The sequence below is a fragment of the Styela clava genome, chromosome 2, assembly GCF_964204865.1.
Source record: "Styela clava chromosome 2, kaStyClav1.hap1.2, whole genome shotgun sequence".
Taxonomy (NCBI): Eukaryota; Metazoa; Chordata; class Ascidiacea; order Stolidobranchia; family Styelidae; genus Styela; species Styela clava.
This window is the reverse complement of record NC_135251.1, coordinates 24,777,863-24,793,534: the sequence shown is the minus strand read 5'-3', so window position 1 is coordinate 24,793,534 and position 15,672 is coordinate 24,777,863. Positions and strand designations below refer to the sequence as shown.

Here is a 15,672-nt window from a genome sequence, read left to right as displayed (position 1 = left end):
TGTACTTTGCATTAGTGATTAATTGCCGAGTTTGCTTATATGCACGCCCTCGTTGGTGATGCAAATTAGAAAAATGGGACAATAACCGTTATTACGGAGAAATTTTGTTTCACTGATTTTTTCAGATTCCCGATGAAGTTGAGAAATGGCATTCGTAATATATATTCAATTACCACAAATAAACTTATTGGACCCTGTATCAAGCTGTAGAGTATTAAACACTAGTCGTATTTTGCGAGGTATATTTTCTTCGTAAATAAAATTAAAAAACAAAAGGATCAACAAACAAAAACGAATATTAATAATAGCAAAGTAAACAAAACACATTCAGATTTTATCAATAGCACCTATATCAAAAATAGTAGTGTTATTTTTTGTGAAAAAAATTCAGATTTCAATTCGTGTTGAAGTAACAAAGTGAGTTGTATATCAGGTACATGTAGAAATTGATTTGAATTACAAATGGAGAGTATTTTGGAATTGGCAAAAAGTTTTGGATCAGGATTTTTCAACAGTGTAGGTTGAATTAGAGCTAGTCTGGCAAGATAATAACATGTTGGTGCAAAATCTGATACAAAAATGATGCTGTTATCAGGAAAACACCTGATATTATTAATTTAATGCTATTGAAACAGGTTTTAGCAAAAGCGGATACAAAAAAATACAATGTCAGATAAAAAAAAAGCTCAAGTACATAGGAGGTTCATATTTCACTTATGGCATGTGTTAATTGATAGAATGCACATATGAAATCACATACCCATCTATGTGCACATACCAGCCTATATTATTTCTATGCAGCGTACTAGAATGCTGGAATGATATGGCGGGAGGAACATAGTAATAACAAGTATAACAAATATTCAATTTATCAACAAAGGAAAAATTAGCTTTACATATAAAATAGTAAAAAAATAAATAAAAATTTAAATAAAACGCTGTGTAAAAAGAGTAACACGGACATTCAAGTAACTTGGTTTAAAAACAAAAATAATTTATTATTATTAAATGCCATGGCCAAAGTGTAATATCAGAACTAGGTATATAAAACAAACTAAACTTAAATAAAATAAAATAATGCCATCAGAGGCAAGGAATTTAGCAGACAACACTTTTCTAGTGTTATAAATAGTCCATAACGCCAATGGCTAAAAGCTCAAGTGAGGTTAATATATACCTCGAGTATAATTCAATGAAAAAAAAAGGAATCGCAAATCAAACGAGTATAGAAAGAGTTTGGCAAATGATAATCTGAAGAACATACCTGTGCATGGCTTTTGTTCAACAGAGGCAACTATAACTAAACTACTAATATGAAAATTATCTTGGTACTAAACAAGGATTCCATGACTAAAAATACTGCAGTGGAAATAGGACTTAGTGACACAAAGAATACTGTGTTATTTTTTGAAGGACAATAGCGCAAGCATCATGAAATTTCAAACGTAACTTTCGCAAAATGTCAAAATTTAACTGGCATAAAATGCACACCTTATATTTGTTCTAATAATTCAACAAGTAATGGATAAATTCAAGAAATCACGTCAGTAAAAATGACATATATTCATTAGTTGATTTGTGCCCCGATGTTCCTTGGATATCATCACCGTGATTACGAGATGATCCGTCAGATCTCGGAGTTCCTAAACTACTCCGAGGGGATATGTGTCCATTTGCAAGTGGGGTCGAATGAAACATTGGGGCATCTCCTCGTGTACCTACAAGGTGTTGAGCTATGCTGGCATCAAGTTTGGTCCTCAGCTAAAAATAAAAAGAATTGATGATAAAAGTTGTTTAGTACAGAATGTTGAATTTTTCCCATAGACTAACCCTGGTCCTCGCATAAAATATTGGTAGTTAAGCGTTACAGGCCTACATAACTATGATGACATGGCAATTAATGGAATCTTGGGTTCAAGGGTCAAATCTCATGCCAACCACCTCATCTAGGGTGTAATAAACTGGGTAGGCAATGCTGAACTGCAAACGGCTCTTCCAAAATATTATAGCTCCTTAGCTAACAGTAGCAGATTGTCCAGTGCCTTGTTCAGAGAAATGATGTATACGTCTCATAAAAAACAAACTTATGAATGTGAGAAAGCAGCTATGTAAATAAATACTGTCTTCGATTACTTGTTATTACTTATTAGGGTTATTTATCTTAAAGACTAGTCTCTTACAGGCTCGGCAATGTGGCGCATCGTGCTAAGCGTTAGGAAAACACTCACCAGTCACCACCACACCTCTGATCAAACTTGCTTGGTTTGCAGGTTCAAATCCCATGTAGGGATAATTATGTGCAAAAGGTTTGCTGGACTCCTCGCCATTGGTTGACGTAACCGCTGGTCGGCCATCAACTTTCCTCCCTGTGATAAACATAAATCCTATGACTATTATACTAAAGATCTCAGCACCATCGTCAAAAGTGTTCCCCCTTTTCTCCCATTCGACCCATCAAAAACAGTTTAGTTCACTCCTGGAATGCATACTTATCCTGATGATATTATATTCAACGTGAGTTAAACGGTTAAATTGAATCTTACTTGATTTAAAAGTGGTGCAGATGGATCCTTTTTTGGAGTTGATGAAAATGCTCCCCCCATGGGAGGGGTGGCAGATAGATTTGGCCTGGATTGTGAAAAACCAGGAAACCCATTACTGGTTGAAAACTGGTTTGTATCGACCTGAGACGGTATAATACTTCCTCCCAAAGTGCTGGAAAAAAAGCTTTGAAATTTTTTCCTCTCCTTTATCCAATTTGCTTTGTATTCTTCTGCTTTGTTATTCGCCCTGAAATTCACATAAAGTCCGTTTAATTGGATCAAATTTTTTTTTATTCAGAATACAGTCATTTGAGATTTTGGGATTTTTTTCCTACCCAAAGATGAGTCCCATAATCCACATTGTATCTCTATAATGTTTTTAAATCTGAGCATCAATTATTAAGTTTTTTGATGTCTCAAACTTCATTTCACACTTCGAAACTCGAATTAGCTCTAAGCATGATTGCATGCAACCAGTCACTGATGCATGACTATGGTTCAATCTTTTCATGGTTTCAAAAGTGCCGCGCATATAATAATGTTAGATAAGATCCTGCTGTACACCCTGATAAACTATATTAAAATTTCAACTCATGTTTAAGTTATGCATGTTTTTGTTGTAACAGTGCAAAGTTAGCTAGCATTGACTGCTAGTGCAGAGACTTGTTTGGAGCACAGGCATGTGAATACAGGTTCTCGGAAAAATAGCCCCAAAAGCATTTTGATGTAAAACAAGTATTTATGATAAAAACAGTTGGATTTTTGAGTTACCTTTTAACCTTTTTATTTAAAAAAGATTCCTTATTTAAGAGCATACTCTAACCCTATAAACCTAACTGTTTTTATCACAAATGCTTTTTCTACAGCAAAATGCTACTGCAGCAATTTTTCATGCGGCGAAAATTCCTGCAGCGAGATTTCCTCCGAGGAATTTTCCGGACAGTAAATACACTGTTATAAAAGTTACAAAGTATTAACCTAAATTATAATCTCCCGAACCACCATAAAACACTAATTATATTTACCTTGACAGTTGCTGTTGAAGAACATCGTTTTGTCTTTTTGCGCTATCATATAATTGCGATAATTCAGCTTCCTTTTCATGAATCCTCCTGCTGGTGAAATCATCGCCTTTTCTTTTCAATGAAGCGAGTTCTTCCTCAAGCGAAGTTATTTTCATTGCTGCTTGCATGAAACGATGTTCTTCATTTTTCAGTCTCAAATTGTCAACCATATCTTGTGCCATTTGTCGGTCCTAGAAACGTCACAAAAACAAATTTTCAACCATTTTTTCTTCATTAAGCAAGGGTATAAAAAACCGCAACTGTAGTTCATATAACATTTCAATAATCACACATTTAAAATATTGTTAATGTTGGGTACTTCCGTAGTGTATGTATCAGGTTAGGCCATAATTTTATTCCGATTTTCCTTGTTTTCGTTCTATTATGAATTCGGAGACTGTCTGTGTTAGCCAAGTGAATATACCTCCTGCCCATACGTTTCAGTCCATTTACAGAACTAGATGTAAAATAGGCGAACAAAATTAGTTACTTCCATATTGGTACATACATTTCCGGCGCACTTTGTGACTCAAACAAACAGAACCCCCTCACATTTCTAAATTACTTCTAGAAAAAATGAAGAAAATTTATTTCACACTTGAACTTCTGTTTGTGTATGATTTTACCCAAAAGTTTCAGTAATCTAGCACGCTTTGCACAAAAGTCCTGTTCTTGTTAGAATATGTTGCAAATGACTATGGTTCTGTTTTTGGATCATCCTGTTCCTGTATATATTATTGAGAAATCGAGCTGCAGACTAAATATAAAGCCCATCAAATTGAACAGTGAAGACACAACATGGCCCTCTTATCGACATTATAACAACCTAAACATGTTAGCAATATTGGATAGGATTTACATATTGATCCCAAGGGAGAGGAAAGACATTAAGACGGTTTATTCATATGGCGGCTTAATTATGACCTCGTCCGTTACCAGTCCATGTTGGGTATGGGATTAGTTAGTTATTTGTTTTCGGAAGCATGAACTTGATGGTGGAGGAAGCCGTAACCAACCAGCGGTTACGTGAACCACCCTACGGCAATGAGGAGTCCAGCAATCCTCTGGCACATAACTTTCCCCGCATGGGATTCAAACCTGCAAACCCATGGAAGGTAGTCAGAGGTGCGGTGGCGAGCGTATTCCTGACGCTTAACATAATACACCATACAGCTTCACAGTATTTACCTTGAGATAAGAATTAACTTGATCAAGAGTAGGTGCAAGAGCTGCTTGTGCTTTTATTCTTTCTTCTTGTCTTGCAGCTTCTAATTCTGATTTGTCAACATAACTTGATTCAACATGTGATCGTAATCTTCTCAATTCTTCTTTCAATTTTTCGTTCTCAAATTGAACTCTTTTTGTCTCATCAGATCTGCAGAAAAAAGTATAGTTATGATTTTCACAGACAATTTGTTAGCTCTCACGCGGGCACAATGGCATGTGGTTAAAGCATCAGACTCAATTGTGTTTTTTAGCAGATTACATATGTTGGGTTATATTCCCATACCCACCACCTACCTCACCAGAGGTGTAATAAATTTGATGGGCAATGCTGAATCGAAAATTTTTTTCAGCTGTAGGAGATAGTAAATTACTGAAAATGAATATAGTTGTTTTTAATCAAAATCACACTAAAATGCAACTGACTATTACACAATTTTTTTAATAAGAAAATAGAACATTAGTACATCACCCACTATAAAATTAATTGATATCAGTTAATAATAGACTAAAGGCATTGTGAAAAAATCATCATAACTAAAATGATTTTTTGTTGAAACTAAACATGCAATTGATAATTTAAGAACACTGCTTTATAAAGAAATCTATAATCAAAGTGCTAATCCAATAAGTGAACTTTGACTTCTGTATATCAATATGATAGAAAATAGTACAAAGCCTTGTTCAGAGTGACAGACGTGTAAAACTGCAAAGATTCCAAAAGTATTTATCCAATGATAAATTGAAACAAAAAAACATATCGATCAATTTACAAATACCTAAAACTATTTTATCTATTTCTATTTTCATCATTTACATTCATCTAGTTATGTATTAGAATCGAACACTGTACAAAAAGTGAAAGAAGCACATAAAGAGACAATAACATGAAGAATAAACAGCAATTTCACGATCATAATCGATAGTTATACCATCGATACAATATTACACCTTAATCAGCAGGCAAACGATATAACAGTTATTTTGACATATGCTTGTAGAAACTAATCTATATGATTTGGAAGTAGATTAAATTCAAAAAACAGAATTGGTAAAGATAAAAAAAGAAAACAAAAATAAACACAGCTGTATATATTTTTGTTAAATGTTAATTTTGTTTAATGAAACCAACACCAACAAATAAGTCATGTACTGTGGAATGATATGGATTTGAAACTTCTCTCGAATTCTTAAAATCATTGCTGAACTACACTAAACATCTAAAATCTCTCTACTCAGCGAGAAAACATGCAATAGAGCAAGTCATGTTGAAATAGAAAGTATATCCCACACCGTCTGTGACCTCTACTTTTTGGTCTCAAAAAATACATATAACATATTTCTATTTTTTCATTTTTAAACAGTTTTATTTTTATGAAATGCTGTGATGCTGCAAAACCGTCTAATTCAACATTTTGTATACAATCGAATGGATCGTATTGGAAGGATATTTTGTATGAATTAATAAACTATAAAGATAGACATTAGTAAAGAAATATTGTTTTAATTGATTTATTTATCCAAGTAATCTTAATTTATTTTTGATGAGACTTAAATATTATTTATTCAAAAATAATGAATTGTCAAATGAAAATATCTTAAGATAAAGAATTTACCTACGGCATCTAAAAAAACTAATTTTTAGCATATCAATGAATATTCAATTCATTATGGACGACACACAGAAAACAAGTGAGGTAAATAAAAGTTCACTATTTACGCTACTATAACAATACAATCTCAAATTGGCTGAAACCCACCGATGAGTATTTTCTGTGGGCCCTTCAGGAAAGTAAGGCTTTTTCTTTTCTCTCATTTGCATTGCCAAATCAGCAACCTGTTCCCTGAGTTTAGCAATGGTTGCTTCAAGTTTACTTCTTTCAGAATTGTGTTGTTCATCCATTGATGAGATTTGACTTTCACAATCAGATTCCAAGTCGGAAACTTTTCGACCAGCATCATGCATGGCCGACCTTGAGTAGCATTATTAAAATTCATATTTCAAATATGTAGAAAAATTGAATGGACCATGATTCGTAAACATGAATTAGAGAAAAGAAATAAAATTTACTCTCACATTCACTCAGATTTGAAGACACTGCTTTCTGAGTTCTAAGTCGATGACAAGAAATCTGTCCTACACGTTTCAAATGATTATTCGACGCTCCCGTAGTATGTGCACCAAGATGGTGGACACCAGAACATAGTATGTGCCATAATTTTATCTCAATTTTCCTTATTTTAGTTCCATTACAGGTTTGGGGCCTAGCCAAGTGACGCCTGTAGTATTCATACCTGAAATTATGGCCTAACCCTAACCTGATTCACATACTACGTTCCGGTGTCCGCCATCTTGGTTCACATACTACAGGAGTACTGATTAATCTGTATGTATGTTTGAAAATCTCATTATTTTGTTTTGTTTTTGATAAGTGAAAATAAAATACATCCCCCCAAAATAAGCCCTAGTGTTCTTTTTTGAAAGAAAATTGAAATAAGGCTTCGTCTTATTTTTGGAGAAACACGTCACTTGACCACTGAAGTGGTAAGAGCAACTCAAACTATATAGAATTATGATGACACATTATACATTAATAAATATGCTCAGAAAGCTGGGTCACATGACTTCACATTTTTATTCTGAGCTGACAATCTTTTCCATTTTAATATTCAGGCAAGGTTTACTATTCTAATACAGGTATGCCTCATAATGCTCTTATGGAATAAGAATCGCAGACACCCCAACCAAAATTCCCCAACATCAAGGATGATTCGTTTTTAAAGCATTCCATTTGTGGAATTAAAGAAAGACAAATATTTGCTTATACTCTTCAATAAATAACCTCACAAATTCAACTATAACAATAATAATAAAACACAAATCAATTTGCATTGAGCAATAATATTCCAGCTGAACAGCTATCATACCTATTGACTAGTCATCTGCTTCTATCATGAAGGGATTAAATTCTCCAAATACCTAACGATACTCAATTTACAAAGCAATTTAAATGGGTCAGTTCGTTGTGTAAAAACAATATAGAAATGCCTTTACAATAGCATCAGATATGGTTGACTGCTAATGTGAACAATAAGTGATAAATAATCACAAATTAACTTTGTTTTGCATGTAAACAAGACATCGTTTTTAAGAAATTGATTTGAAATATATGAGTGTGGTGGCCTGATGGTGGAAGTGATAGACTTTAACTATGAGGGTATTGCGGGTTGAAATCTCTGGTTAAAATGCCCAACCCCTTTACCACTAGAGGTATAATAAATTGGCGATTCAAAATTCCAGTCGAAACTGTTTCGAATAACTTACTATTCGATTTGAAATGCCCAGCCCTAACATTGGATATCAGTGGCTGCTTGTGAAGGGCCTTGTCCAGGGCAAAAATGGATAAATAAGTCTTTTATAATAAATTCATAAAAATACATTTTCATCTAACCTGTAAGATTCAGCTCTCCTTTCTGCTTCCACTTTATCTCTTTTCATTTGATCATATTTTGTTTTATATGTTTTTCTATCTTCCAATGCACGAGTAAGTTTATTTTTCAATGTTTCCGATTTCGTTCTCTCGCCATCAACATCTTTATTCGCTTTCGATAATTCAACTTCCAACTTTGACCTTGATTTGACCTCCGCTTCCCACATGCTTCGGTGACCTTCCGCTTCCGATTGTAACATCCTGGAAGGGAGAAAATAGCAAACATAGGAAGTTCAAAAAAAAATTTTTGGAAAAAAAAAAAAGTTGCTTTTTAAGCTGGTTTTCTGATCAAAGTTCGAAGCCATATTAACCGAAGTATTTTAATCAAAAGTTTGAGAAGTTCAAAAATCAGTGTATTCTCATTTCCTCAAAACCCTTTTTCAATTTTCGTCCCTTTCGGGTTGAAGGAAGCTTTCGACATGTATTCAAAAGAGCAAATTGGAATTTGGCAATCCCTATTTTCAAGCTAAATAAGTAGATTTTACTCTCAATTACTTTGCATTAGCTAATTCAGCCGCCATTTTTTCTTCGACGAGAACTTTATCGCACTCCAGTCTGGATAATTTTTCTTCCAACATAACTTTAGCATGGGCTTCTTCCTCTCGTCCTTCTTGTAATCTGTCTTTCCACGAATTCGCTGAATCTAATTCTGATTTCAACCTGTAATATTCATTAAATTGGATTGTAAACTTCCATTCGACGGTGCCTACTCGACTTTATACACTCAAGGTGAGGTGGTAGGCAATGAACTTTAACTTATGGGCAAGATGTCCTAGTGCAGGGTGGTCCAAACCCAGGCCCGCGAGTCACATGTGGCCCGTAGCCTCAATATCTGTGGCCCGCGTCGCACATGCTGAAGGGTAATAAAAAAAACATTTGATGTTGTTTTGTCGTAAAAATAACCAGAAAAATCTTTTGACATATTGTTACATCACTAATGTTACTGAATTCACTAGTGTTATGACTATTGAAGTTGAATGATGTGCTTGGCAAATCTAAATTGTTAACTGATTTTCTATCTTTTTGGTCGGAAAAATGTGCTAACAATAAGGGCATCATCAAGTTTTCCGGTGGTTCTAACTTGTTTTAGCACGATAAATGACAAGTAATGATCATTGTGTAGGTATGCACAATAAAAGTGTTTGTTTTGTATTGTACTGTTAACCTAATATTGGCACTATTGTGGCCCGCGAATAATGCAAAAATAATTTTGTGGCTCGCGAAGTGGACAGCCTTGGACCACCCTGTCCTAGTGATTTAGGCATTAGACTTATCGACTGTGTTGGCACATCTCGGGTTCAAATCCCATGATCATCAATTTACCCAGGATGTAATTAATTGGGTAGGCATTGGGCAATGTTGAACAAAAAAGATTTCGGTTTTTCCAAAAATAGCGTTATATACCGAGCATCGTTCAAAGCAAAAGTCAAGTGTTAGCGACATATATTGAAAAAGCTGCAGCACCAAGATGTCAAATGCTTTCCAACCAGCAGGCTATCAGGTCCACAATAAGACAAAAAATGGCGGTACAAACTAAATTAGCATATTATGTTTTAAATATTGAAAAGCTTCGAGTACACGAAATAAAAAATATGAGCTGCCAACTGCAAACGACATATGTGCTGATATCATATATTTTGTTTATTAACCTTCGTTGGTTATAAATTGTCCATTCGATTCAAAAGGTAACATACTTTGCCATTGAAATATCAATTGAGGTAAAAAATTTTGGTATTAATTAAATTTAATAAAAGGCTGTTAACAATATGGTAATTAATACCTGATGTTTTCCAGCTCAATGTCTTTTAATTGTTGTTCAAGCTTTGCTCGATTCGTTTCGACTAATCTTTGACTTTCACTCAGAGAATCAATCTGTCGGTTTGCATTTGCTGACGTTTGATAAAATTTATCGACATCTTTTTGTAATTCCGATATTGTGGCGCATTTTTCTTCTAATTTTTGCTCAAATAGAGAGACTTGAGACTGAAAAAGAGTACCGGTATTTATGATTAAAAAAAGTATTTGTATCATCCACTCAAACAATTACACAGAAGAAGGTCAAAGAATCAGCCCCTTGAATACGATTGACGAAAAAAAAAAAATTATAATCAATTAACAAATTAATTGACTTAATCTTCAATTGATTTTTTATATACTATATTGATTTTAATAATAATAGTAAGAGAAAACAATAATACCCTAACTATAAACATGATATCATTTTATTAGAACAGGGTGACTCCGGAAAAAAACAGAAACCAGTTCGTTTAAAACATATTCTACACATATAACAGACTTTTTGTGCAAAGCGATTAATGACAGAAAGCACTAATTTATTGAAGAAAACTAACTTGTAGTTTGATATTCTCTTGTTTAAATTTAGTGTTATCTTCCATCAATTGTTTTTGTTCTTTAGAAGCAGATTTTGAGAATGCATCGGCGTATCCCAGCTTTTTATGTACTTCAATTCGATCTTGTTGCGCCTGGGCTAACTCCTCGTCCTTAAAACAAATAAATAATTAAGTTATTGCTCACAAACATATTAAACAACCAGCGACAGCCAGCTATTCAATCTGGATATGAGAACTTATTGATTAACAAATTCAAACTCGAAATTACGATATTAAAAATTGTCATGTTTTGTCTAAGACAGTTGTTCCCAAACTGTGGGTCGCGCCCCCGTCCGGGGTCTTCGATGGTCGCCTGATTTCTGTCAAACATGCGCACACCTGTGACCGGGATTTAAAAGTTGAAAAGTGAAATTGGTTTTGGTAGGAAGGTTCCGTAAAATGCCTAACTTCGGATTTCTCAGCAATAACTCGGCCATTTATTGTCCAAGCGGAGCCAAAATTGCTCGGTAAAAATATCATGTGGTTCTTAACCTTCCTAATATACCGTTTTAGTAAATGTAATTGATTGGCTACAATAATATTTTCCTTTCAATAGTTTTTTTGATAATGTAACATCCGAATGAGTAGTTGACCCGCTGGTACGCAAATCGGATTTTGCCAGGCTGCTAGAAATCATGTTGGTTTGTTAATTTGAACTAGCGTAGCCGCTTGGTTATCGAATAAGTTGCTTTACTTGGCGATTGGCCCTTAACTAGATGTTTGACAACAGGGCATAGCCAGAAATGTCCAAAGGGGGGGTTCTGAAATTTGTATTTGCCAAGTATGATCGAAACAGCTGCAGGTTCAGCCTACAACGAGAAACGTTTGATTTCATGAGTCTTGAGGGTCTAAAAAGCGTTTCAGGTTATGAAAATTGCTATGTATGATACAGAAAGTTGCTTTTATTTTTTACATTTCAAGAGGGGGGGGGGGGGGGGGGGCACCGATCACCAAAACCACCCCCTGGCTGCGCCCCTGATTGACAAGTATGGTATTGTTTGCCAGACAGTGTCTTGGCTGAGTAATTACACTTTAGGTTTCAAACAGCTGCGAAAGCACTTTGTTAATTCGCGCGCGTGTCTAAACTCTACGAGTAGGCTGCGTGTTTTGACCACATCGCCTCCACATAAAAGGGAACATTTTTGTATTACAATATTACATAGTTAGACGTTCTATACATAATTTCGAGCATCAGTCAAACACAAAACCACAACAAGTTTTAGCATAATAAAGGCACTCAAAAGATGTGATTCCGTACACGTTTTTTCCCATTTTACTTTCATGCTCTGATTTACTTTCGAATTAATAATAGAGCAATCTGTAATATGTTAACATTGAACTAAAAATAATAAAGACACTGTTGGAATATACCAATAAGATTTTAAGTTTATGCATATTTAGAAGCGATCTTGCTATTTTCGAAGTATCGTACGCTTCCATTTTCCACATTTTATCAAGTCTCTCTATGTTTCGCCGAAGAACCGTTATAATTCTGAACTAAGGGATTTATACACCGTGGTTTACATACGATGCCATGTGTCTTCAAATCTTCTGACGTTTCCCCGTTTTTCCGGCGCATTGCCGAGACTTGTTCGTTTATTTTTTGGGCCAATGTTCACCGTCAACGTCCACTTTCAGTCAATATACATGTACAATTGAAACTGATATTCGAAGTCGCTGAACGTTTTTAGTTGTGGGGTCCCGAGTATCTGTATGCTTTGATTTTATGACAATCATCCATATATCAGTATAATTATAAAATTATTGTTTATATCACAATTTTCTTTTTGCAAGATCTATTCATTTTATATAAACAGACTCCTTAATAAAGTGACGGTCAGACTTTCATGACCCATGACCCCTCTTCCAAAGACACAATGCTTGTGTGTACTTGCTATTCTATAAAAACACCTAATTTTGCTTTTGAACAGTTTTCATCAGTTATTCTACACAGAATATTTACTGATAAAAAGGCCAAAAAACGAACGAAAAAGAATAAATATATAACAGTCAGACAATTAAAAAAATGACAGTCAATTTATTATGTGGAGACAAGATCCCTATTTGAGAAACCATGTTTTTTAAACTGTTTTTCATACATATTACAAAAATGTTTTGAGATAATTTCGAAGTGTTAATGATAAAGCTCTAATAATTAGAGTAGCCAACGTAAGATTTTTATAAATTAAAAAATATTTGATGAGCATCATTAAATGAGTTTGAAATTTTATGTAATAGTAGTCCATTGTCTCTGACTGTAACAGTATATACCTACCTGTTATACACGCAAAATAAAATTTAATGATATTTAATCTATGGAAATAGCTTTTGTACAGTACAGTAGAATCTCCACTAACGAAAGACCCCGAATACGAAATTTCCAAGTTCAAAACATATCTTCGTGGAATAATTTGCTACGAATAACGAAAATTTGAAAAACATGCTGCTGGATGTTTAAGAGAATAGGCAGCTTGGTTTGAAAGTGGCACGGCTGAGCTTTGAGATTTGAACTTACTGTGTGTGTTTTGAATTTAGTGTGTATGTTCATTTTCGTACATTATGTTCTCTTTCCGCTGTCAACCGTTTGCCGCCTCCTCCCACTCATGTGAATGTAAAAATGTGTGTCTACTTACGAAAGTTACAACTTACGAAATGAACTAATTTCTAGATAAGTTTAGTTTCTACTATATATATTACAGTTCTCTTTACTTCTGGTATTGAGATATCAAATCACAAAAAATACATAATAAATGTCTATTCCACCTTGAAAGCTTTTTCCCTTTCTATTCTGTCGGCTTCCGATTTCCAATGTTCAATTTGTTGAGTTAGTTGAACATTACGAGTCTCAAATGCAACTCTTTCATTTTCATGATCTCTTTGTAACGCTAAAAACATAATAGAAATAATTGATATAGAGATTTGACTTCAATAATCTCTGATAATAATCAATGAGGCCGTAATTATGTATTTTGTTAGTTCAGATAACGCAAGCTCAAAATTCTTGGATTGAAATTTCAAAATACCATAACATGTATATCCTATTATACTTCGTAAGCCGAATTCGAATATAAGCCAATCTCCTAAAAACGGCCCTAACATATGCATGCTCTGATCATGAGAACAAGTTGTAGCTGTTAATTAATCATTTCGTTTGAGTGCGATCAGAATTATGCACGAAAAGCCGACCCTTTAGTGCGATCAGAGTCATGTGCATATAAGTCAAATTTTGAGTGCAATCAGAGTTATGCGCATATAAGCCCTTAGTTTAGCGACTTTTTCTTTTTGAATTTTAAACTTGGTTTATATGCGAGGATATACGATACCTATTAGGATCCTATTACATTTGGAACTCGCTTCAGTAAATACTTTTAATATTTCTGTATAACATCAATTTTTTTATACAGTGCCCATTTAAACAACCACAAATTACGAACACACATTGTGTAGCACAAGAAATCAAATGCAACAAAAATTTGATAATTGCATTAGACACCATGAAAGTCAATAATGCAGTCAATCAACAATGCATCTGAATTTGTCATCAATTTGTGACAAGAGTTTTTTCCAAGGACTTCACCATCTTGTAGCTGTATATCTATTATTACTTGACTTCAATTCTCGTTTCAATTGACATGTACTAGAATAACCATTATTCTAAATAATTATTATTCTAATAACTCTTGGCATTTTAGTGGTCACCTTTAACTTTGCTCAGATTTGAGTTCACTTTACTTACTTCTGAGTATGAGAACATGACCTTGCTTTAAGCAGATTCTCTTGAGAATTTTTTATATTTACATTATATACTAGTGATCAAAGCGTTAAATTTAACCATGACAGCAAAGCGAATATATGGTATCTGATCTGAATTTCTCACAACAAATAAGGTGTTATCGCAATACGATCACGATCACTTTTTTATTTAACTTGAACAATTATAAACTATACAGACAACCAGTTCCACACTGACAAAAATATACATGACAAAATTTCGTTATTGTGAAAAAAATTGTGACAACACTCGTTTAATTTAACTTGCATTTTGTTGTAATACACTTATAAATATACATTGATCAAGCAAGAATCAAACCAATCAGAACAGTGGATCATACGTGATTGTGACGAAACATTGGTGAAATCACTAGATAATATCTCACTCATCTGTTTTTCCAATAATAAATGAACATCTGATGTTGAAGAAAAGAAAATCTCAGGTAATTACTAAGACTCATAGATACAAATTTCACATCGAATTTTCATAATTTTCCCAGAATGAGAAAAGCCAATAAGATGACTCAATCATATGGAATATTGCTGTCTCTTGTCTGGTCAAGTGTCCATGCCGGACATGGGATTACTTAACCACTTATTTGTTTCAGATGCTTGATGGTGGAGAGGAGAAGGCCATAACTAACCAGCGATTATATCAACCCCCCTATGAGAGTGAGTCCCCAACCTTACCCCCAAATGACAGTAACGAGTCCCAACCAACCTAATTATCACCCACAGGTTTCGATCTGCCTAATGTGAATGATAAAGCTATGTTACAGTCGTTACCTAAATCAATGACGTAAACAACCATCCCAAGCTAAATTTTAAAAAATATTTTAAATTCTCATAAACTAGTAGTTTTTGTGTCCGAACTCTAACTAGCTAGAAATAATCTTAATTTTAAATGACACAGAATTTAGAATTTATTCGTTTCTATAACCAACTTTCATTGAGACTTTGCTTAATAAAACTGGTAAAAGCTAAACCTGGAGAGTACAAACTTTGCCCAACGAACAAAATAAATCAGCGTCGAAAATAATTTACCACCTAAGGCTAAAATTTAACAAATGATTCGGGAGCATCTGGAAATATAACACTCATCATCTTGCCACTTATAAAAATATGATATGAATCGAAAAAAGCATCTAATATAACATATAATTTCACTTATAAATATATATTTTTTTAT

General features: G+C 34.0%; 1 protein-coding gene across 4 annotated transcripts in view; it reads right to left on the bottom strand.

Annotated features, from left to right (window-relative positions):
- Nucleotides 1-228: 228 nt before the first annotated feature.
- Nucleotides 229-15,672, bottom strand: part of LOC120336758 (uncharacterized) — a 41,880-nt gene continuing 26,436 nt past the window's right edge. Inside the window, exons 27-37 of one of the 4 annotated variants that reach the window (XM_078109908.1) lie at nt 14,825-14,899; nt 13,476-13,597; nt 10,674-10,823; nt 10,103-10,305; nt 8,818-8,982; nt 8,284-8,523; nt 6,592-6,804; nt 4,796-4,982; nt 3,569-3,798; nt 2,544-2,790; nt 229-1,761 (exon numbers count right to left, since the gene is read on the bottom strand). In XM_078109908.1, coding sequence (XP_077966034.1) covers nt 1,540-1,761; nt 2,544-2,790; nt 3,569-3,798; nt 4,796-4,982; nt 6,592-6,804; nt 8,284-8,523; nt 8,818-8,982; nt 10,103-10,305; nt 10,674-10,823; nt 13,476-13,597; nt 14,825-14,899 — 2,054 coding nt within the window. In that variant the 3' untranslated portion in view covers nt 229-1,539. The remainder of the gene's footprint in view (nt 1,762-2,543; nt 2,791-3,568; nt 3,799-4,795; nt 4,983-6,591; nt 6,805-8,283; nt 8,524-8,817; nt 8,983-10,102; nt 10,306-10,673; nt 10,824-13,475; nt 13,598-14,824; nt 14,900-15,672) is intronic. The other 3 variants (XM_078109909.1, XM_078109910.1, XM_078109911.1) reach the window with 3 other exon arrangements.